Source organism: Phodopus roborovskii, unplaced genomic scaffold (assembly GCF_943737965.1).
Source record: "Phodopus roborovskii unplaced genomic scaffold, PHOROB, whole genome shotgun sequence".
Classification (NCBI taxonomy): domain Eukaryota; kingdom Metazoa; phylum Chordata; class Mammalia; order Rodentia; family Cricetidae; genus Phodopus; species Phodopus roborovskii.
The window spans coordinates 34,021-59,833 of NW_026126390.1; the positions used below are offsets into that span (position 1 = coordinate 34,021).

Sequence of the window (25,813 nt, forward strand, 5' to 3'; positions counted from 1 at the left end):
TTTGGAGCCCATTCTCTAAAGGGTGATATTCTCTCAGCCTAGACAGACTGGGAAAGGGCTATGTCCTACCCCTAATGATGTGTCAGACTTTAATAATCCACAGTGGGAGGCCTCGCCCTCCCTGAGGAGTGTATTGGGGGTGGGATGGGTAGATTGTGAGGGGAATGGGAGCGAGAGGGAACTGGGATTGGTATATAAAATAGATTGTTTTGAATTTAAATAAATAACTTTTGACTATTTCTCAAATAAAACTTTTATTTAGTATTTTATAAAAATTTGTTCCTAGTGACATTTCATTGTCATGAGCAGGTATTTTTCCCAATGTTTAAGAGACATGTGTACACACCAATGTACCTGCACATACACATGTGTGGATGAGTAAATTATGACTGATTTCTTATGTAAAATGCAGAAAATTGATCTACCAAGACAGGAGCATGGAAAGTACCAAGAGATCTTACCATCATCAAATGAAATCTGTCAAAGAACTGTTCACAAAATTACAAGATGCATTTATAAAATTCTTAAATGAACTTAAAAAAACTTTTAGAATTGTTGGTATATGAATGTACCATTATTCTATATTAGTGCATGCATGTTATAAATATTATTTTAAATCACTTGTACAACAACATTATCATTTTCTAACTGAGAAAATGTATGGTAAAATAAAGCAGATTTCTCAAAATTATTAAAAGAAAAAACTGGGACTCTGTGCTTGATCGGAATCACGTTATGTGCCCGTGGAACATTTGCAGAAACAGAGATAGTCATTAAATTCAGTAGTGTACATGATAACACAAAAACACTTTTCATAAGTTATGGGAACTATGTGGAAGTCACCACATAGATGTTCAATCCTACCTTCTTCTACTTCACCAAGTGATACATTTTAATCAAATTTACTCTTGTTTATCTCTCAAAATCATCATATACTAATGGTGTTTGGATTAATTTTTATAAAATTAATCACTTAGTCAAAAGAATTATCTTATATTGTATAAAATTTGTATTTGGATTATTTTTGCATTAAAATTATATTAATTATTCAATCCAAAGGAAATGTTTAATAGTTAAAAGTTTATAGCCCTATGAGATTTTCAAAATTTTTATTTTATATGCTACCTTCTTATTAATATATGACTACTAATTAGGTTTCAGTGAATGCATTTACAGGGGATGTTATACTTTTGCTACTATGAATACATATTTATAATGTTAGCAATAATAGCATTTGCATTTATTTGAGCCTTCTTATGAAAAACTGTGGCTGTCAACATAGCTGTTTTCAAAAGTTACATGATAAAAATATGTGACTGCCTTAAGAGTATAATATAAATTCAAAGCCAAACCTGTACAGCATATTGTCATATTTCTCTTACTTGCTATAAAACATGTACTTACATTCCACAACTTAATTTTTTCTTCATAGAATTATGTCACTCAATAAATGTGAACAAGTCTACAAATTAGATTAGGCAGAGTAAATATTTTCTTAAAACATATTTAGTTAGCACCCATTGAAAACTGTTACTAACATTATGGGGAATATGCAACACAAGCTGCAGTATTTCCCACATGCATTATGCAATATTATAAGTGCCTAAAATAAAATATAAAACCTAACTGTAAAATTTACAAACTTCATTCCCTTTACTTCATTCAGCAATTCCTTAAACACTCAGTAGGCTAAAAAGACAACTCAATATAATCTTTGACTACCCTTCCTGTGATATTAATACATATTGACTTGTATTAGCATTAAGAAATCATATTTCAAAATAACATATCATTCTCAGAATGTAATGATAACCCATAACCTGGGCAAAACCAGTAACTAACCACAACCATTATTGAAAATAGAAAACAGAAACATAACATTTAGAAGTCAAAATTCTCTCAGCACAAAGTCAGAAGTAACTGTTCACAAAATTTGTTTGAACAGTGATATCTCTCTAAAGATATTTTTGGGAACATAGAGATTTCTACTCAGAAATATACAGAAACACATACAGGAAGGAGTACATAGAAAAATGACAAGCCTAATAATATCTGGTAGCCGGGTGAGAGAACAACATGATCATATGGTTCTTTCTTTTTCATTTTTCTTCTGCTTTCACTGTCTGTAATGCTAAGGCAGTTTTTCTTTCAGGTCTCAGTGTCCTCATGATTAAGCAGAAGGGGTGGTATTAGATCATCCGCACTACCACTGCCAAAGTCTTATGAAGCCAACTCTCTATTTAAAGCCATACTTTTTTAATGGTAATAAAATCTTAAAGCAAAAATGGACAGCATTAAAATGTGATTATAAAATAAGAGTAAGCAAATGGCTCTTGAAAAGGCTAAGAAGTCCATTCCGCAATACAATAAAGTTACTGACTACATACAAACACCCATATCTGCTCCAAAGATTTTGAAGGAATTTTACAATACAAGCTAGTCCAAAATTTTGTTTTGTTGTATCACCAAAGAAAATGTAATTTATATGTATAGAGATTGATATGGCCCATAAATTGTCTTTCACATATATTTATAAGCCACCTGCAATTTATGTAATATAGTACAAATAAGAATACATGGTTGTATCCATAAAAGTGAAAGGGTTAGTAAAAATGATTCTTTATAGGTCGAAATGGGGAAATGAGTTTGACATATGTCACACAATTTGGTTTCATAAGCCAACCGTGAAAAACTTGACTCAACTTGCACTTTCATGGTAAAATTTAAGGTTAACAAAATACCACTCCAGAATGTTAACCTAAGATCAAGAGGAAAAAAAAAATCAGCTTACTTGTAAATTAAATCTGTGCTTCATAACAATACTAATAAAAATAATTTGAAATATTACATTTTCAAGCAGCAACTAAAAAGGGAAAAGATCTTGAAAATTGTTTTAAACTATTTAAACTCATTTACAAAATGTATGTAACATTTTCCTAGTTGGGTTATAAAAGCAGAAAGAAGTATATAAACAAGATCCTGCATAAAACTTTAGATTATTCATTATTATATATGATATCCAAAAATCTATAATTATCACAAATAAATAACTTCCTGTAACATAAAATCCCAGAGTAAAACAGCTGTTACTGCCTGATTATTATGTATGGAAAAAGATTTCAAACTGCATAGCATATGAATAACAAGTACAAAATAACATGAACTTGAATGTCAAATGAAAAGGTTGCAAAGATGAAGTTTGCTCATTCATAAATGATGTTAGGAAAAAAAATCTTCATTTAGGATATAACACTTGTTTGTCTTTACAAAACACAAGAATGTCAAATTCTTAACAATCCCAGTAGCATAAAACCAAATTAACCAAGGGAACATGAATTTGAGTTGATGTAAAGATTTTTAAAACCATAACAAATGATACAATCATTTACCTAATCCAGGGCTGCCAAGAAAAGGATTGTATTACTAGATGGAACGAACAGCTTAAGAAGTACAGGTTTCCGTTTTCAATCCTAGTATAGTAATATCACGCTTATCTAAAGGGATCTTTTTGCACATAGTCAAAAACCAGGAAGTGTACCTGACTTACTTCCCTAATTTTCTTGATACCCAAGATGTTAAAACATTTATTACCCAATCCCTCACTAAGGACTTATTTATGCTAGTATTACAGATATTCTAGGCAACCTTACTTATCTTGCTCTTTGACCCTCTGTAGATGAGAACTGGCAAATAAGATATCTTGGGAGATGTGTCAGCACTCCAAAACAAATTTTGTGAACAATTATTTCTGGCTCTGTTTTGAGAAAATTTTGACTTCTAAATGTTAGGTTTTTGTTTTGTTTTCCTTAAAGTACACTGTGCTGCCAGAAAGAGCATCCTGCCAGGCACGGGAAAGCAGCTTGACAAGAAGAAAGAAGGAAGACATATGAAGTGTAGACACAGAGGTGACAAAACATCACACAGGGCCAGTTAGCATAGGAACAGATAAGTCTTAACATCCCAGTAGCCTTCAAGGGCAAGGTTAAATTACAATGGATTATAATAAATAATGATTCTGATATTTGTAAGTTACAACACAGCATAGCAAGTAAATGTAAGATATGTGTCAAAATGGTAATTAAAGATTGGTAAAACAAAGTTTTGACTCTAAAAGAAAGTACTTGAATAGACAACTGCATAATAGAGTATGCTGAATAAACAAGTGACTGAAGAGTATGTAACCACAAATGACATTTCTCAGCAGTGGTAAACTGCTTCTTATGGGAATCGCTTCTAGAGAACTGAAAATTAATTTAACAAGGCATCAAAAACATTTTCATCTTGAAGGAGAGGATCTCTAGTTTCCTTAGGAGACAAGACTGCTACAGACTTGCTTAATAAAAGTTACTTTAATTTTACATGTTTATATGGAATAGTACAATAATTCAATGAAGCATGTATATAATATGCAATGATGAAACCATCTCCTTCAGCATGAAAACACTAGAAATATCATCATTCAGGGTAGAAAGCAAGGAAAAAAACACTCTGGGAAAGAGCAATAACTTTTTGATTGGATTTGAGGCTCAATGAAATGAAAAACATACCTGACACTGCAAAAGTGAACAAGAATCCAAGACCAATATGGTCATGGTTCTAGGGGAAAACCTACTATTAGTCTCTGAAAGGAACATTACAATGAAATAAGTCCTAATGACATATTGATATACCTACCCATAGATAAGTGTACAATTCAACTCCTCATCTGAGAAGCTTCTTATTGAAGTAGATGGTTAATTACAGACCCATAATTGGAAAATGCATAGAAAGTAAGAGGTTTACATCAACCTTCCCCTCAAGGCTAAGGGATCTATGTAGAAGAGGAGATGAAATTGTATATATCAGACAGAGGTGATAGATAACTCCTAGGAAATAGTGTGTCCAGACACAATAGGGATGATGCAAACATGAACTCACATAGACTTTGGCAGCACATAAACAACTACATATACTCAAGCCAGACAAAAATTCTAGCACTAAAAATGGAAGTAGACTCAAAGTCCAACACCTAACCAAGAAGCTATTTGCAATTAATACCTTATAGGAAATGGAATACGTTTTCTCTAACAGATTGTCACTGAGTTTATCAACCACACTCAAGGACAGGCATCATGCCCAAGAATAGCAGGCCAAAACAAAATGAACTTGTTCTTCTTTTGTATTGTTTGAGCTTATTTTTTTTTTTTTTTTGCATTATTGGTCATTTGTTTGGTGGTTTTTTGATTTACTGTGATTTTTGTTATTGTTGTTTTGTTAAGAGGAGAGGAAGTTGGATGGATAGGGACGTGGGGCATATCTGGGAGGAGCTGGGGTAGGGAAAATCCATCATTTTTTAATATTAAAAAGGAAAATTAAAATGTACAATGTTTTGCTACATGTAGAATCTGTAACCCAGTGTATTTGTAATATATCAACAATCGCTGCCATTTACTATATACTTTGTTTTTGATAGACATTATTATTAATTGCTTTATAAACATTCAGAAGCCCACAAAGTGGGAGGGAATCGTTGCCAACTCTATATCTGGCAGAGGATTAATATCCAAAATATAAAGAATGTAAAAACCAGAGTTAGTGGTCTTGAGATCTAGACAGAGTTTTAAAAAAAATGACTAAGAAATATCTTTAAAAATGTTCATTTTCTGTAGCGATTAGGAAATGCAAATCAAAACAACGTTGAGATTTTGTCTGATCAGAATGGCAAAGATCAATGTAACAACTGAAAACCAATGATGAAGGGGCAGCAGGAAAAAGAAACTATTATTCACTGCTGTTAGGATTGCAAAGTAGTCCAGCCACTGTGGAAATGAGTATGGAGAACCCCCAAAAGGCTATATAAATAAATCTACCCCATGATCTACCTATATAACTTCTTTACATTTGCCACAAAATGTTACTTCCTACTCTAGAGATACTTGCTTAACCAAGTTCATTGCTGTTGTATTCACAACATTTAGGAAATGGAAACAACCTAAGTGTACTTCAACTGACAAAAAAAAATTGTGGTACACATACTCAATGAAATACTACTGAGTTGTAAAGAAAAATGAAAACATGAACTTTGCAGATAAATGTATGGAACTAGAAAAGACAAAAAGACAAATGTCACATGTTCCATCTAATGGGTATTTCTTGAAATACAACAAAGGAAAAATGATCAAATGTTACACTCATGTATAACAGTTATACATCACAATAATCTAGAAATAAATATCCCAGATAGTAAAAAGAATTATGTATTGTTATACTTTGAACATGAAGTGTTTGCCAAAGTTCTGTGTATTGAACACTTGCTTCCCAGCTGGTGGTGCTTTGCTATTTTCTAGAAACTTGAACTTGCACCTACCTAAAGGAAGTCAGACAGAGAAGGGAAACCCACTTCTCCTTAGGATACAGGGTAAATGTTAAGCATTATAAAAATCAATATTAGGATTAATGGCAAATTCTTTAATTCTAAACGTTATCACTCTTGATCTTTATTTTCTGCAAATAGGCAAAGAAACTGTGTTAAAGTAAACAATGACCATTTAAAGCTGAAGATGTGGCTAAGTTCCAGATCACCTATCATATATGACGCTGTATGTTCAATTTCTAGTATGATAAAAGGGGAGAGTGGGTACATTTTTGAAAAGATGTACATCTAACATTCCTTGCTTCCATTCATCATATTGTAAGAAATCCTAGCTAGAACAATCAGATAAGACAAAGTAATAAAAGGTATCCATCCACATTGGAAAAAGTTAGGAGTTATAAACAGTCACTGCAGATGACAAAATTTTCTATAAAGAACCTTCCCAACATTAAATAACACATTGTACCTAAACAGTGTATTATCATACATATATATTTGATATATATCATATATCATGTTGATATATATATCTACATATATATATATGATATATATATCAATAAAAACTTTAATGACTAAAAGCATTACAAGAACAGAGAGAGAGAGAGAGAGAGAAAGAGAGAGAGAGAGAGAGTACTGTGCTTACATGTGCCTTTCATGCATGTCATTGTTGAAGAGCATAACTCAATGACCCGAACAGAAAAACTTCCTGGTCCTTTTGCTGGCACTGTCAAAATGGAGATCTGAAAACCAGAACAAGTAACAGAAATAACTTTTAGGTCCCTTTTTATATTTCTCTCTTTAGAACACTAACTTCATAGTTCCCAAATATCCTTTGATGTTTGAAAACATTTTGCTTATACTGATTGCATTTGGAAGTAAAATGTAAAACATGTAGCACACATATGTCAATATCCAATTTTGTCATTATTTAATACTCATGTTTGTATAATTCTCATAAACCATGACTATTTCAAATCTTTAATACCAATTCCATTCATCAGATGTCACATACTACTTAAAGGAATACAATTACAATATTACTGTTTGTACATAAGCACTCTGATCCTTGAAACCAGATTATATTAATAGGTGGCTCAGATTACATGACCATCAGATCAATATTTCTCTTTAGAGCTGCAGTTTCAGTATTAGTCCCCAGTGAAATCTACTATCTGAGAAGTTTATATTCTCTTAAAGGAAGTGCTAGTGAAAGAGAAAGCCCATTTTTACTTTTCCCTGCATGTGCTCTGCTTACATTTTGACTGGGAATGCAAAGAGGATGAGACTACAATACAGTTTTAAAAGAGAAATGGTCTTGATAGTAATGACTATCCTATTTGCCATCTATTCAGGGGCTTATGATATGTCAAAAAAAGTTTGCCATGTTCCTCGTAACTCCCCTTGCTGCTATTAAGGACAGAAAATGTGCTTTAGCACCAAGGTGAGAAATCACCAAGACATTGAGCACTATGAAATAATGAAATGACTGGGACTAAAAATATGACCATAATTGAAAACATTCCTTTAATGATTCTATCAACATGGAAGAATTTCTGGTGGTTCTTGCAATTATCATAATTTATTACTGAGATACAATCAGTATTGTTCTATTGGAGCACCTCCCTCACCTGAACTCCTAGAAGTCGACTGTTTCAAGTACGGCAGAGGTTTTAAAGATGTTAAAGAGTATCTCCTCAACTCTCTGATATCACCATGAAGTTCACTTGGACTGTCCACCTGCTTCTTTCCCTATCCTCTAATTTTCTTAGTTCTACTTGCAATTCAAACTGAAGCTCTAAAGATAGGTGGGAAGAGGAGGGAAAAATAAGAAAGGAGGGAGAAGCTAAAGGAAATAAAGGAATGTAACTTTGTCAGTTATGTGGAGGATGGATTTCAAGAATACAGATGTGAGGCAAGTTGACAAGTTAGAAGGTACAGATTGCAAACACGGAGACAGTAAAATTCACTACAAGAAAGGAAAGGACTGAGACAACTTTTAGGAATTACAAGGAAAAGGACCCTAAGGTGGAGAAGATGTCAGAGAAGGAAGTTTGTGAGACTAAAAGTTCAGTTCTGTCCTGGAATCCAGTTGCAGAGAGGGAGGAGAGATGAGCAAAGGGGTTAAGAACAGGCTGGGGAAACCCACAGAGACAGCTGACCTGAATAAGGGGGGAGGGGTTCATGGACCCCAGACTGAGAGCTGGGAAACCAGCATAGGACCAACCCAGAAACCCTGAACTTGGTTCTCAGTTAGAAGGCCTAGGCAGTCTACAGGACCTCTGAGAGGAACCAGGATTTATCCCTGGTGCACAAAAGGACTTTGGTAACACATTCCCCATGGAGGGACACTCCAGTAGCCTAGAGGCAGGAAGGAGGGCTGAGGCCCTACCCAAAATGACTTGACAGACTTTGATGATCCCTCTTGGAAGGTCTCATCCTCCCTGAAAAGTGGATGAGGAAGGGGAGTGTTGGGTGTGTGTGTGTGTGTGTGTGTGTGTGTGTGTGCGCGCACGCGTGTGTGTGTGTGTGTGTGTGTGTGTGTGTGTGAACTAGGGTTGATCAATTCTGTTCTCAGAGGCAGAGAGCACTCAAAAAAAAAAAAAAAAAAAAAGCGGTTTGAGGACAGAAGGTGATAACCTCAGTTTTAGTGCCTATCTCTTGACAGCCCCCCAACAGAACTTTGGCATGGGGGCCTGGCACCCTTGGGCCTCCAAGAGTAGCCTCCAGCATTTATGTGGAGTTGAGACTATGGACTGGAAAGCATGAAGTCTTTTGAGTGTGCAGGAAGAAGGAGGTTACCTCAGACAAGAAGACACAGATTTCTCAATCACTTTTGGGATGCTGTACATTCATCATGTGTAGTAGGTTACAAATTCAAGTTCCTTTGTGTTTGGCAGCTTTCTTATTTTACCCAGAGAAACAAGGAGATGAGCAGAGTGGGTTAGAATGGGAAGACAGTTAACTAGTCATTAAGGTGACTGATCAAGCGAACAAAAGCGAGTGTAAGAATTTGTACAGGATCTAGCTGACTGGAACTGATACTGCAACTTTGTGGGAGGGTCAGTCTGCTTGGTTGTGTAGCTTTCTCAGTGGCCTTCAGTGATACTGATACAATTAATAGCCAGATTCCTGTGGAAGGCCCTGGTAACATGGGAAAATAATGTGTCAGAAAGAGTACCCACCTTGGCATCTATGGCAAAGGAAAGGAAGAGGACTTAAGAGAGATGATAAAAATCCAAAGGAACTTAGGGGCAATTCTATGAACAGAAAGAATGGGAATAAATGATTAAAAGAGATGGGAGAACTGGGGCAGATTCATGATCCTGAAAGTCTATAATCTTCAGATTTAACTGAATCATTGACAAATGCTCAAGAAAATGTGCATGTGCATGAATATGTGTGTGTGTGTGTGTATCAGGCCACTCCATATAGTGATTACTATATATCTATCAGGTTTGAATTGCTTATAAATCTCACACTTTGGTGAGGACTTCACCTTGTAATTTAAATAATGGTATTAACCAACTGTCAAACTTACAAACCAATAGTCTCATTTTCACCCTCTTAGTTTAACACACCTCACATTTCTAAGAGCAATGCTTGATGTGGTTACTCTCTGACTTTTGTTTGAATTTCAGTTCATTAATTTCTTTCTTGCCTTAGCATCAACTCTGCTGACTCAATTCAAACATCTAAAATGCATAACAACCTTTGTAAAGAAAGCCTCGCTCACTTCCACATCCCTCTTCAGAGATGAATTCCTACATCGCATACTTTACAGCTTGCTCTGTTCATAGTTCTGTCTCCCTGGCCCCCTCAGATGTATTCACAAAGCCTTTACTTTAATGGGAAATCTAGACACATCAACCAACACTGGCAGACCAATGTGATGAGTGAAACATTGATTGTTATATCATTTCCTTAAAATAGACGAGGCTAATCCTTGTTGCACAGAACTGCACTTCTAAGTTGTCTATTTCTGTGCCTCTAGGCTGTGTGGTATTTTGAAGGCAAACATGCTATCATAGTTATCAATCTCTCCTAGGAGGCCAGGACTCTCTGGCTGCCGAGTAAAAGGCACTTGTTTGCCAACTACATGAAAGCTTGGTTTTAGAGACTTGGTATACAGTGGAAAAGCTATGGTTACTAATACTATAAACTTAAAACCTGCTAAGAGTGAACTTTCGCTATTCTTGCTACAAAATGTTCTGTAAAGATAGACATGTTAATTAGTTTGATTGTAGTAATAATCTCACCATGTACATATATCTCTTTTTAACAGATGCATCTTTTATTTAAAAACAAAAATAGAAGACTGAATCACCTGTTGATCTGAATCCGTTTTTAGTACAGACCCGTCTGTAATCAGGACTGCCCTGGATATCTGCCTGCAATGCACAAAAGAGGAAAGCAGTGATTCAGATTCTATGGTTAAGTTTCATTTATTGTTATGTAACCAGCAGAAGGCATGTTTCAAAGATTTAAGAAAGGATAAAAGTGTCAAAACCCAGTCAAGTTCTGCTTTAATCTTTTCTTGGCTCAAGAAAGAAGGATGTATGACCTACAGACAAACTCCAGCTGACAAAAAGGAGAAGAAATTCTGCTAGGCTCCCTTCAAAACAGAACCAAGTAGGGAAGAATGGTAAGAAATACTTATTATACCTTTGGTTTGGTATACCTTCACATGCTACTTGACAAACAGAATAATGAGAAGGCTCAACAGAACCACACGACTAGAGGTGCTCCCTTCCTTTGACCTTACCTGTACTGTACACGGGAACATGTGTTCTCAGAAAGGTAACTGTCTTCAATAACGAAATGCTTAGAGATTATTCTTTGACCAAACTGATCTATCATTGCTTTACATCTACAAAGAAGATAAGCATAGAAAAAAGATCATATTAATGATAAAGTAATTGAGAAAATAAAACAATGACCTGCTGATTTTGAATTTGAAACCTTGTAAAACTTCAAAAAAAAAAAAACCAACTACTCTGCATTTGATGACAGTGAACTAGAAATATATTTTGGTTGCTATTCTGACATCTTTTAAACTATAAATGTATGTAAGCTGTTACTTAAATATTTATTTTGATTGTCATTAGTCTGTAAGTGTAAGGCCAGCAAAGTATTATTTTGTAATTTCTCGCTTTCCTCACATTTAGAAACATAGACGCTATTCCTTTGTTTAGAAAAAAAAACCACAGCTTTCTTCTTTCCACCTTTAACAGTTCAAGAGAGAAAGGAAAGCTGATTAAATATCTTGTTGTATCATTCGTAGCCGCTAAAGGCGACTAAAGGCTTTTTATTTTTCTGTTAAGTGTTGCTTTCTCTTTTGTTCAAGAATAGCTATCTGGTCACACGTTTGATAATGTTTTAGGCAGAAAAAAAGGGATAGAACATCTTTTAATACCTGTTTCCACTTTACTTCAAAGGATAATCATGGAAAGATTTCTTTCAAGTGCTGTTTCCAAATAAGGAAAACACTTATGCACAGACATTATCAGGTCTCTGTCATCTGATATGTGTTGGGACAATGAATCATATAGAACCCTCCATTGACCTTCTTTCAATGTGTCTAGATAAAAGGATGAAAATTAGAATCCATCTCCTTGCAGTGCCACAAGTTATAAATGTACTTTATAGGGCTCATTATCCAAACTAATGGACTAAGAGCAACATCCTTGAAGTGGACTTACCAGCACTGACAAAGACACTATGCAATATTTCAGGAACTATATGCAAATGACTGTATGTTTGCTATATCTTTTTATTATGGAAATATCAATTTGCTTTTTGTCACAGCTTCTTTTGATACAGGAAATATTTTATTAGAAATACACTTTCCTCACAAAAATGCAAACGAATGATTTTTACACTGATATCATATTTAAAATATTTTACAAAAAATAAAGTATCATCAATTGCTCGAAACAAGCCAAATAAGGGATTGATTACAGACATAGTTTGAATTAAAAATAAAATGACCACAATCTAAGACCAATGGAAAAAGGGAATAAACTTGTATTTTACTGTTATTATTGAATAAATGTCATACTGCTGCTGGCAGGTTAGACTACTACGGCTAGTGATGTTATGTAATACTTATAAATAATTCATCATATTTTAATATAAATCTGAGCTATTAGTATTTAAATGACTTCCTCATCTTGCTTACACTTCAACTCTTCTTCATTTCCTGAAAATAAGAGCTCACCTTAACTACAAAATACTTCACTAAATTAAACACAAAGGACTTACACCAAATACTGACCAAGATAACTTTTAAGATAACTTTTAAAATATCGAAAGATAAGTTTGTTTTTCAACCTCCTGTTTTGAAGCATCCAAAAGCAATTTGGAACTCAAAATATTTGAAGGAATGAGAAGAGACAACTGCTGAATTGTCATGACACAGTGATTATGCTTGTCCTGTAACCACTGGCAAACATTTCTTACTTTCAACTAAGAAGCTACTGAAATTGAAGAAGGAATAATGTAGGCAGGCAAATAAAAGGGTTTCGGGTGAATTTTAGTGATATCTGCAATTTACTGTGGAATGCATAAAAGATTTATCAATAGATGGCTTAAGAGGTTAATAACTGTGAAGATAATATGAATAAGCAAGTATACTACAATATTCATGGCATAAACTGAGCAGAAGATGTAAGAGGTGTTCACTTTAAATTCAATGTTGGCAAAGGGTTTCAAACTTTTTATCATAAAATGTTGGAATGAAACTGAGAAAAAATGTGCTTTTCATATAAATCTTGAACCTCAGTGCATTTTGAACAGGCTCCTATTATCAACCAAACCAACCAAGCAACCATCCATCCATCCACTCGCCCACCCACCCACTCACCCACCCACCCACCCATCCATCCATCCATCCATCCATCCATCCATCCATCCATCCATCCATCCATCCATCCATCCATGCAAGCAAGCAAGCAACCAACAAACCAACCAAATGAGTGAGCAAACTCAGATATAAACCTAGCCCTCAAGATTACAGAGTCTTTCCTCCTTAGTTGGCTTCCAAAGACTGATAGGGACCCTTTGATGATTGGCAGGCTGGCTATTTTGTTGTTGTTGTTGTTACAGTATTAGAAAGAATTAATACCGATAACCCAGAGAGGAAATAACGTGGTATGGATACACACATGCAAGCTCAAATATGCAGGGATAAGATGCTAGTAAATGTGCTTGTTTATGCAGATGCTTCAGATAAAATAGTGACTTCCAAAGGAGGAGGAGGAGCAGGAGAAGGAAACAAATCAGAATCACACCTGGGGGACTTTTTCAAATAATAAGTACCCCTGGAGATTCTGATAAGCTTCCAAGTCCCAAGAAAGAATCAAAGTGAAGCTTCTGCTACTGCTGCATCTTTATGTTGCACTGAAGTGAGAAAAGTGAAGAGGTACTACTGATAGAAAGAAATTACTCACATGTGTACAGAGTGAGGTGACCATTACATATGCCCAGTCTTAGTCTGGAAGATGGTAACAACATGACTCACCCACTAGACTCATTCTTACTTTGAAGTACTGAAGCAGTAGTCCTAAGCAAAGCTGTGCAAACCAAGACATGTTAAGCAAGAGGTAAGATTTGTTTTCCCTCAGATACTTGACTTATTGCCATATATTCAGCCTAATTGGGAGAACAATGAAGAACGGCTATTGATTTGGGACCTATTCTTAATCTTTGTATTATAAAGATTAATATAAAAATTAGATGACATTTGCTTAATGGAAAACAACAAAATGAAACAGTGCTGCCAGACACATTAAAATACCTTCCTCCTGCCTCCTCCTCCCACATAAACCTGAGGAAGCCATTAAAGATTAACAGCATCTCAGACTTAGCAGAAGGCCTTGCTGAGCCTCATAAATAGTAAATTGAGAAGGAACATGATAGGAGTTCCTAGTTACAGGGACACAATGACCAAGCTGATCATAAGAATCACTGAAGCTAGACAGAACATTTCTTGGGTAAGACTTTCTAAATCAACAAACCACAACACTTACTCAGTTCTTGGTTTATTGATACAAGAGCATAAATAGCAAAATGACAATAAGGGAGGGGAAAAACACAGCAAGTTTAAAATGAAACATCTGGAACTCAGTCAAGAGAAAATAACAGTATTAACAGGTAAGCAATTCCTTAGATCATCAGAATTTAAAACTGCAGGTAATAACACAGTATGGAAATTAGAAATGAAATAATAAAAAAGAAAAATATTAGTTATGGAAATGATAATACCACTAATCATGGAAGAAAACAAGACAGGTTTTTCTATTGGACATAGCTTGTGAATTAACTTAAAGCCATTAGTTCCAATTTTATATCTTTCAGAAAACTGTTTCAAAATGTTTCACAATGGTATTTTTGGGGTGACCATCTACTATAATCATTTAACTAACAGAATTTGGTTTTTAGTTGTTGCTCTGACCTTTTCATAAGATATGTATATATCTTCCTAATTATGTACTAATTTGTTTTCTTGGTAGAGTCTACTTATTCTCCTAAGAATATCTAATTGACAAATAAAAACTATATATATATTTAAGGAACACAATGTGATAATTTGACAAATGTATAAACTGTGTAATGAATTAAAGGATAAATTAACACATCCAATTACCACCCACAATTTCCACTGGGGTTCATAAAATGCTTAAAAACCTGCTCTTATCAAATTTCAAGTACACAATGACATTATTATTACCTACTTCCTTTTTATATCTAGCTTGGCATGCTCCAAATTGACTTTAACTACACATCTACTTTCCTTCCTTGTAATCTCTCTATCAAATAAGGCTATGACCTGCAGTTATAACTTTCCCACCCAAATCTCTACTACTGTACTAGATTCCACCTTAAAATATTTTTTGTAATTAGTGTCTTCCCCTCCCCCATACCAGTGACACTGCCTTAGGCTCTGGTAGCATTTAATAAGGCAGTGGGCTGCTACAAAGCTGATACCTCACTTAATTAACATAGAAATATGGCAATTAGCTGTGCCAGGTAGGCCAATTAGCCTACTGTTCCAATAGGTAATAATGAAGATACAGACACAGGCAATTTTAAAATAGTACTGCTCAGCAATAAAAGGTAAGGAAAAAGCCAGGCAGTGCTGGTAAACTCTCTATTAATTCAGCATTTAGGAAGCAGAGGCATGCAGATCTCTGTGAGTTCGAGATCAGCATGGTCAACAAAGTGAGTTCTCGGACAGCCAGGGTTACACAGAAAAGCCCTGTCTCCAAACAAAACAAGAATGGTTAAGAAAGGTCATTAAAGAGTAAAAAGGGTGATATCTAACTCAGCTTTGAATGTATGGGCAGAGTATCAGGAATTGTAGTTTGGGAAAAGTGATTCACAATGTTTGTACAGAAACAAACATTTACAAGAATGTCTTAGGTACACAAACTCACAATCACTTCAGTGTTACCTATTAAGAAGGTAGGAAACAAAGAGGGAGAAAGAAATGAGTGTCAGGCATCACCAGATGCCCCTATAAGGCTGTAGAGTTTATTTGGAGATTGGGGGGGGGGAACACCACGGAAGCTCTTTACAATTTCCTCTTCATAGAAGAGCCAGATCTGTGAACCAAATAACTATAACTCTCATTATAACTCTACATTAATTGTTGTGTAATGTCTTCCAGTGGACTTTAAACTGCATGAATACAAAATCCTCATTGTCTTGTTCTCATCTGTATTCCAAGTGTTTAGGACATAGAAAATAACTAATACTTTCATGAATGGGAGATTGGATAGATGATGGAAGTATTTATTCTGTGCGAGTGATTCTGGAGGTAAAGAGTATCTTTGCATGACATTCCTTATTCCGAAATTACACCATTTAAAAATAGGGCTCATAAGTTACACTTTTTGGCAAAGAGTGAAACACAACAGGCCTTCTTCCTTTCAGGCATGCCAGTGTTTCCAATTATGTATACTACTAAGGTATAATGAACTACTTGTATGTGTAACTAATGGTTTTACGAGGTTTACCGCTCTGGTAATAGTACAAGAACCCTAAAAGGTATTGTTTGTCAGGCACTCTACTTTTTTATAATAACACTAGAGCGCAGAGGAGTTACATATCCTGTTTAATGTTACAGAACTTAGAAGTGGCAATGTCAGAATTCAAATAGAGTTTATGTGACATTGAAGGCTGCACTGTTCCCTTAAATCCCAATACATGGACACAAGTATAGTACTGGTTCTAATTGGTTTTAATAATACAAGCTCAGTGTCAGATATAGGGGCAAATGCTGGAAGACCAGAGAGGCAAAGAAGCAAATCTCTTCAGCTGAAAAGAGAGATAAAAGAGATCAAGCTACTGTCTCCTCCTGTCTTATATTCCTTTCATTGCCCAGCCATAATACTTCCTGTCTGTCTGTACAGACCCCCCCCCCCAGACCTCTATGATTAACTAGTGGCTAGCTTCATCCTCTGATCTTCAGGCAAGTTTTATTTGTTAGAGTACAAACAAGATATCACCACATACAGGGTCTGTATTTTATTTACCTTTTTTTTTTTTTTTAAATCACATCACAACATAACAAGTAGAATGGGAGTTGGTAAAGGCCATATACTACAATCAGAACTTCAGTAATGGCACAAGTAATAGAACATTATTTTCAGCCTATCAAACTATTCTAACATCCGAATACCCAGGGAAGGTAAACAGAAAAAAATATTTCTAAAATATCCTAACAGCAAATTTAGTAAGCCAAACAGCTAAAGTATGCACAGAAGATGAACACAAGGACTGTGTTTTTACAGACCACTAGTCCAAAGGCATAGCTACCATATCAAAATGTTAAATATGTACTGCTAAAGAGCCAAACTTAATTTATCTGAATTTTAGCTAATTAACTACAAAAGAATAGAAAGTTGCTCAAGAAGAGCTTTCAGTGTTTACAAACAAACAAACAACCCCTCCAAACACACAACAACCCAATCAGAGGGCAGAGTGCTCAAATATGGGGGGGGGTTTAGGAGATAATTTAATAAGTAGTACTATTGGGTAATAAAGTATGGGGAGTAATGGCCATACACATTATAGGCAAAGCAAATTAAGCAAAAATGAAAAAACTTAAGCTCTAGGCAAAAATAGGGATGTAATTGATCATATATTCCATATAATATCAGGTGCCTCCTCTCTCAACGTTTATTTCATACTTTAATGTGTAAACCCCGGACATCAACCTCAACACTGTGGTCATTTATGTTTCTGTCAACTTTCTTAAACAGAAGGTGAAAAACAAAGCACACACAAAGGTAAAGTCACTCTAAGCCTTATTAATTAAGAGAGTTACTGAGGATAATGAGTGATAAAGACATGCCTTATTTATGAAGATATTCTAGTAAGATATTGCATTTCCTACAGAGAATTTATCAAATAACTACATAAGGGGTCCTGGCTTGAGAACTAGTACAGAGGTCTCATCTAGTGTCTGAGATTTAAGGACTCTAATCTGAAGCATGGGCAAGTAGTAATTACACTAAATGGGAGAAGTAATGTTAAATGTTCCATCTACCAAGGAGGCAAACTAAAAGAATACAAATGCAAATCTATGCAGGTTGCTTTCTTAAGATTATTACAATTAACAATTTCTAAGACAAGTTAGAGTCCTTAAAAAGAAACAAATATTATATATACTCAATGATAACATTAGGATTTCAAACAAAATTATCCTCTTCTTTTATGTCTTCACAATATAGCTCCTATATTATTAGCATTTCTCTAAAATAGTAGATCTTAAATGAGAACAATGTTTGGGAACAATACTTTAGCCTGAAACCAACTTAAATTAAAGTTAGCGGTTGATAATTACATAAACTTGGCCATGGTTATCAGAGGTATACATTTTCAAATTTAAAATACTATATGCTTTTATTTTTATTTTTCCATGTTTCCTAAGGAAGAACTTTAAAGGTCACTTAAATGACCCATAAGTGAGGTGACAAGAAATAACAGGAATCATATCACTCCAAGCTAATGTGATAAACTGTTAAAGCTTGGAAGGAATAAATGTTTCAGTAAGAGAATTACATGCCATATCTACAAAGCTTGCATTAACAAAAAACAAACAAAAACAAAAACAACAACAACAACATAAACAAGATAGAGCTGGGCAGTGGTGGAGCACACCTTTAATCCCAGCACTCAGGAGGCAGAGGCAGCCAGATCTCTGTGAGTGTAAGACCAATCTGGCCGGCCTACAGAACGATTTTCAGGACAGCCAGGGCTACACAAAGAAACCATGTCTCAAAGAAACAAAACCAATCAATGAAACAAGCAAACAAAAACACCAGTAGATAAGAAAATGATGTTCATTGATAAACTGGGGATTAAGTAAATAACATAGCATAAAATAGATACCATGTTTTTTTTATAAAAATAGACACAAATCGTTCAATTGTTTACAATTTCTCATTACTCAATAATGGTACTACAAGCCCACATTTAAGCATATTAACTATTTTAAGGTCATTTATTTGTAAATGTTAAGGAAGAGCCACCAAGGTATTTTCCAATATCATCTAATGTACCTAAAGCATCTGGTCAAATCTGGAAGAAGACTCAATGATTATTGCTGACTTCTTCGAAACTATCTTACAGATAAAGGAATTAGCCCAAAATAGGACTAATCACAGCATTGATATGATGAAAAACCCCTCTCATTGCCCAAACCACTCACAGAACACAGTATTCTTGCCTAAATCTTTAAATTTACTCTACAGAGATGGTCACTCTTTCTCAGTGTATCTAAGAATGATTTATATTAGATTCTCTGAGGTGTAACTTATAACTATAGTTTCCCATCAAAAAGTGGTAACAAAAACCTGTAACCCTGGGGTACGCAGTAAGAACCTGTTTCAAAACACCAAACAAACCAACCTAATAGAAACGATTTTGGTAGTATCTAAAAGAATATTTACTCAATTTACTTTTCTTGGTCACTTTATAGTTTTAAAATTACCAGCCTGGCGGTTCTTATGGTTTCTATGACCTTTAGTCATAACCCACCTGTTCCAATTAGAATCTGTGTAAGTTCATGAAAGCAGATCCTTCATTCAGAATATTTCATAAAAAATGTAAGTAAGATGTACGGTAAATGTCTTTATTTCAGCAAATGCTATTACTGCACTACCACAGCCATTTCAAGAAAGGAAGGACGGAGAGAGGGAAGGAGGGAGGGAGGTAAGGAGAGAAGGAGGGGGAGAGGGAAGGAATAAAGAAGTAACCAACAAGAAATATGAGCCATGCAATTTTTTCATGACACTGAGACTAATTACTGAGACCGACACATGGTACGGGAATGGTGCCCAAAGAGTATAAAAATGACCTAAGCAAATAAACACCAAACAGCAATTCATTATCTGCTTTCTGTCACAGGAAAGCATTCTTGTTTCAAAATCACTGTAAGAGGAAAAGCAAGCTGGGAGGCATAAAAAACACTCCTTTATGAACTTATAGAGTTCTTCATGAGCTAAAGCCTGACTATCCTGAGCCTTTGTGGATAGTCCATTCATTCTATTTTATCATTTCTTTCATTTATATAATATGATGGTATTCAGTTGCAAAAGATACTCTATAAGAATCTTAAATCTTGTCAATTTTTACATCACAGAACTACAAATTCACTATGTATTACCTATAACTAGCACTAAATCTTAGCTAAACTAACTACTTATAATACTGTAATTCACCAATGAGAAGTTAATGGTCAGTTCATTCCATTTAGACTATACACATTTACTTTATAAAGAAACAAGTCATTTAAAATTCTAGTTACAAATATTATGGCAGTTGATAATTTCAACAACACTATTTTTAATACAGCCCAAAATAGTCATCTATGAAATACAGGTCAATAAGTACTTGAGAACATCTAAGAAAGAAGAGAAACAGCAATTTCAGTAGCTCTTAAAACTTCATTCAGTTGAACTCTTTCTGTTTCAAGGTAAAACTTAGAAATCGTATAATGGCATTTTACTGAATTTAATTCAGACAAGAGTATATATTAGTAAGTAATAATAACCCTACAAAAAATAATTCAAAAACAAACTAGAGGTAAATAAATGGTGCTCAGCTATTGTAAGAAAGCACGTAAATTTGTACTTTAATCCTGTACCAGTCTGTAGGCCTGATTCTGTTGTAAAGAATTTATTCTCAGATAACAGGGCAGCATAGTTTATGACAACAATCTACCTAAAAACTCATTAAAGTCTTTTCTCTTGAAGTGACATGCATTATCAGCAGAGATTAATCTGATGAGTCTTTAGGTGAACTCCATTTTTAAAAATGCAATAACAGAGGGCTTTGTTGTCATCTGATGAAAATCAATTAGAGGAGGTAAGGCCACAAGGAAAACTAACATCACTCATCACCTACCCCCGGCAGCTGAAATGATTTGTCTTCCAAGCTTGAATGATCAGGAGCTACAGTCATATTGCAGGGAAATTAATTTAGTTTCTATATTCTGAACTCACTTTCCTTGTTCTGGAAGACCTAAACACAAATTACTTTTAATCAAGGTTGATATGTTATTAATACCAAGGAGGATCATTCAAGAATCACTCTCTAAAAAGCAACTTCTATGTTTTCACCCATGTCTGGTGTATGAATATGGTCTGATGTATAAATATAGGAAGGTTATTCATAGCACCCTTACTTTCTGGATTCTTTGTCCACTACAAGGCACTGTACAGAATGGCGAAGACAATAGATTCCACCAAACACAGCACACATTCTAGAAAGAAAACAGAAAAATGAGAATTAGGATAATTGAGTTGAAAATTAAAGTAACAATATTTAGTTATCTTATACAAAGGAATCTGATAATATATAATTTTCACTATCCACTCTAAAATTCCCCACATGTAATATTAACAACTTCTTTATGCAACAAAGGGATCATGATTAATAATACTGATATCTAAAATCTAAGCAAGAGTTAAATGCCCCCCCCTAAAACCAGCTCCTGAATTTCTAAGGGGCATAAAGCACAGATATCCTCCAGAGGTACTGCAAGAGTTACTTGACCACAGCAATAACCAAAACAGCAGAGATGGGTAAAGAAGGATGGAGCAAGAAGACTTCAGGGGACTTTTGGAGAGGTCATTTAGCCTAGAGGTAAATAAAATCTCTAGGAGCCAAGACTACCTAGGAACTGAAAACTAAGAACATGCATGAGTTAATGCAGCAGGAGTTGTAAGGAGTTTGCTTGTGTCAGTCAGCTATGTACTCGTGATTTAACCAGCCATATAGGGAGAACAAGCCTTAAGATCTGAGCAGAAGAGAAATCTTTCATGGTATCTGATTATTTAAGGGACTCCACTTGAGTAAAACGATCTAGGAAAGAAACACACTCATTATGAGAGGTGCACAGGGGATGTGGTGGTGTGACAGAATGCTGATTTGTTTTGAAGCTTGGGGTGGACGAAGCTCATCCCTCTGTACTCACAACAAAGCTTCCACCCTTACTAACACCGAAAATTTGAAATTACACCATTAAATGATCCCAAACTCCAATCTCCAAGGAAATATCAAGAAAAGTGGCTCTCGGTAAATGATAATCCTGGAATTCAAGTAGGGCCACATGCACCTTTCACAGGTCTCACAATGATAATTTTAAGACCTAAAATTACACAGTACAGCAAGAAACATATCAAGCCCAGAATGAGAATTAGCAGACACAATTTAACAGAAGGGTTAAACCCATAAGACCTTATTCAGATAGAATTATTAGGTAGAGGTTATAGGTATCCTTAAAATGGATTAATAAAAAATGTGGAAAAGAACAATGGGGTATCAGAAAGGTAACTATGGTAGGCTGAACAGTCACAACAGCAGATATCCACACCGTCACAGAGATATGTAGACACACTACACTGCCATTGTGAAGGACTTCACAAGTATATTACATTAAGGTGCCTGCCATCAGATAATCCTGGTGAGCACAGCACAATTACAGGGGTCTTCAAAAGAAGAAACAGGAAGGTTTAAGTAAGATACAGAGATGTGCAGATGAACACAGAGGTTAGAGTAATGCTGTTTGTATGAGGTGGCCACATGCCAAAGAATGCAGGTGGCCCTTTTAAACTAGAAAAGGAAAGGAACAGAGCCTTCCTTCGTGCCCTAAGAAGGAATGCAGTCCTGCTGGTCTCTTTCAGACTGCTGACCTTCAGGAATGTAAGATAATAAATTTGTGTTGCTTTATCCTACTTAGTCTGTTAAAGCAGAAATAGAAAATTAGCAGGAAGACATAAGTATACATAGAAATGTTTATGAAAGAAGTAGTACTATGAACCAGGGTAAAGAATGGGGCAGGACAAAAAGACTTGGGGACTGCAGGTTATATTTATTAGAAAACTCATCTCTGATTCGTACTGTGTTCAAAATCAATTTCAGGAGGAGAACAGGCATTAAGTATGAAAAACAAAGCTAGAAGAGAACATAGGAAGATACGAAGTCAGGAAAGATATTTTCTTTTGGTCAACAAAACTAAAACTCATCATAAAACCGAGAAAATAGAATAATTTTAAACATTTAAACATGTAGTATAGACAGTTTTTTTTTTTTTATGGCAAGCCACAGATATGAAGCGATATACAGGTAAATTAGTAGTTATTAAATCTTTCAGTTTGGATAACAATTTGTTGCAATAATCTCAAAATGCATACATTTTTAGAGCAGCAAACCCCATTGCTATGTAGATATTTTAGGTAAACTCTGCTATACACATGGAAGAAGATGTATGCAACTTTTTCTTTCTTCCTATACACATTTTAAGCATCATGGTTAAGAAAGAATTTTGATTGCCTGAGTTCATATGCCAACTACGCCACATGCCAGGTGTGTGACCATGGAAACAGGATAGTCAGTTCCACTGTATCAAATTTCTCTCACTAGCCTTATAATACCACTTATTCACATAGGGTCCTCTTGAAGAATAAGCAAAATAATGTTAGTAAAGAAGTTATAAATTTTATGATATACAGAATTACAAATAGATTATATGTTCATTTTTAAAATGGTGATTTTATGCACCAACATAAAATCAAAATATATAGAGGAGTTTTAAACAATAAATGGCCAATTATATACACAATAAATAAGTTTAGTTTAACCAAAGAATATCTAAGATCTAGCCATTGTCCCCAGCTTCTGGGAGGTAATTTCTATGCCCTCTAAATGTCATGCCTGAAATGAGTGTTTTTGTTTGCCTACAGACACTGATTCAACAGACAGCCTTAAGAAATCAATTTTGGATGAGGGCAGGGTGGACCAGGTAGTTTTAAGATGGGGGTGGCCAGATCCACAGTTTGGTTAAGAGTGAGAGCTTTGGTCACTTGGTAAATATCAACTAAACTCCAATTGGGTGGGCACTGACCTCAGTTCCAAGTGAAGTTATGCCTAAATGTTGAAGCAACAATTTTAAAAAGTTGAATAATGATGCTCAAGTGAGTTTTCTTGGTTGGTCATACATGCTGGTCATATACCTGCATTTGGATAGGCAGAAGGTTCTGATTCTTCAGTGAGGAAACTATACATTAGGAATCCCCTTGTGTGTGAATAATTTAGTTCTATATCCATTCCCTCTAATGAACAAAACCATTATATACCAACTTTCAATGAGTCCTTCAAGCTAATTATCATACCCAGTGTCAATAATGCAAAACTAACAACTATACATTTGGTGTTAGAATTAAGGATATTGTATATGGTGACTACATCCAATAAATATGCAAACAGTTGTCCAAATTCTCATATCATACAAGGGAATACTTTAAGTAATAGAAATATATAAACCTTAATCTCTCACCTATTAATGTGGTTGTGTTTTAAAACTGTAAAAGTTGGGTGACAAGAGAAATTTAGTAAGGAATACTAAAATTTAGTATTACTAAAATTGTCTAACTTCTGGCATCATTTATAAAAAAAAATACAACTTCATATACAAAAATCTTACCATACATTAAAAGGATACACAATATGTAATGCACAAAACTTTGAGAGAACTAGAAACAATACACTGGAATAACAATCCTCTAGGATATGAGAGAATGACAGCTATACAGAAAAGAATCAGTTGCTTCATTTCTTTACTGTTCCTGCACTTGTTTGGGTATCAGAACCTATATCACAGGCTCACAATCATCTATAACTTAGTATCAACCTCTTCTGGCCTCCCCAGGAATCAATATGCACATGTTGCACATAAACACATGCAGGCACACACACATACACATAAATGAAAATAAGTGAGTAAATTTTTAAAAAGTAATTAAAGAATTTGGCCAAATTCTGAGATTGAACAAAACCAAGCGAATACACTGATGATGTCTTTTATTTTAGTCTATATTGAGATTGTATTACAAATCTATGTAGAATGTAATGAAAACTATAAATGGTAGAGATAAATGACATTCATTAAGAAGGGTTTAGTATTTTTCTGTCTTTCCAAATTGAATCCTTTTGGGTGTACATAAGCAGGATAGCTATGTTAGATTAGAGGTTAGGTAATAATTTCCTCTGGCACAAAACATCAGTGCATATGGTAACTGTCTTTTTTTTTCCCCTATTGAGAAAATTAGAATAATGCAATTAAGGACACAATAGAGCCACTAAGCAAAATTTCACATGGTCTTCTATCTTCTTAGTGTTACTCACCAATATGGATGTCAAATTGTGCAGTAATATTTATTAGTCTATCTGATTCTAAAGAGACTTAAAAAATAATCTCCTGGGGGACCGTTTAGCTACATTTGCCATGTGGTATTCAGTCTTCTGTTTTTGTGTCAGAGAGTACTGACCCACAGGAAATCATGACCAAGTTGATTAACATAATCTTCACTGTCAGTTTCCTGCTGATAATGAAAGAGTTCACATGAAACACCATTGGTCTACTTCATACAAATTGTGAATGTGGTTGCAACAGTGTTTTTAAGCTCCTCAGAAGTGGCTAGTGGGGAACTGTTACCACCCCAACCTACAGAATTTTTCATCTTAGACAGATTAGGCCACATTCTCGTGTTTATTCCTCTCCTATCCCTGCATTCTTGCAGCAATAGAAAAAAAAAATTAATGAGACATCAATTCTTCAAAGGGGAAATGGTACTTTTAAATGTCGTCTTAGTTTTGAAAAAATTCTGACTCAATTCAAAGTTGTATATGCTTAAGATGTTATGAAACGTTATGTCATGTAATGTTAACACATTATCAAAAATTGCTAAATGCATTTAAATAAAATGTGATTTTTACAAAGACCACTTTTAAGTTTCTGTATGAAACACAATATTGTTCTTGTATATAGTATTTAGTATCTTTTTGAAAATTAACTGTTAAAATATGAGCTACATGAAGTCTTTGTAATTCATTAAAAATTACCTGGTTTTGAGCATGATATGATCTATCAACTGTTGCTCTATGAACTAT

The 25,813-nt window shown here is 34.8% G+C and overlaps 1 protein-coding gene across 1 annotated transcript in view; it reads right to left on the reverse strand.

Annotated features, from left to right (window-relative positions):
• The window catches only part of LOC127218710 (rab proteins geranylgeranyltransferase component A 1-like), a gene marked incomplete at its 5' end in the record, with an annotated part of 78,624 nt that overhangs the window by 15,602 nt on the left and 37,209 nt on the right, over positions 1 to 25,813 (reverse strand). The window contains 4 exon segments of the mRNA XM_051179713.1: positions 6,999 to 7,095; positions 10,680 to 10,743; positions 11,118 to 11,222; positions 21,048 to 21,125. Of these exon segments, the coding sequence (XP_051035670.1) occupies positions 6,999 to 7,095; positions 10,680 to 10,743; positions 11,118 to 11,222; positions 21,048 to 21,125 (344 nt within the window).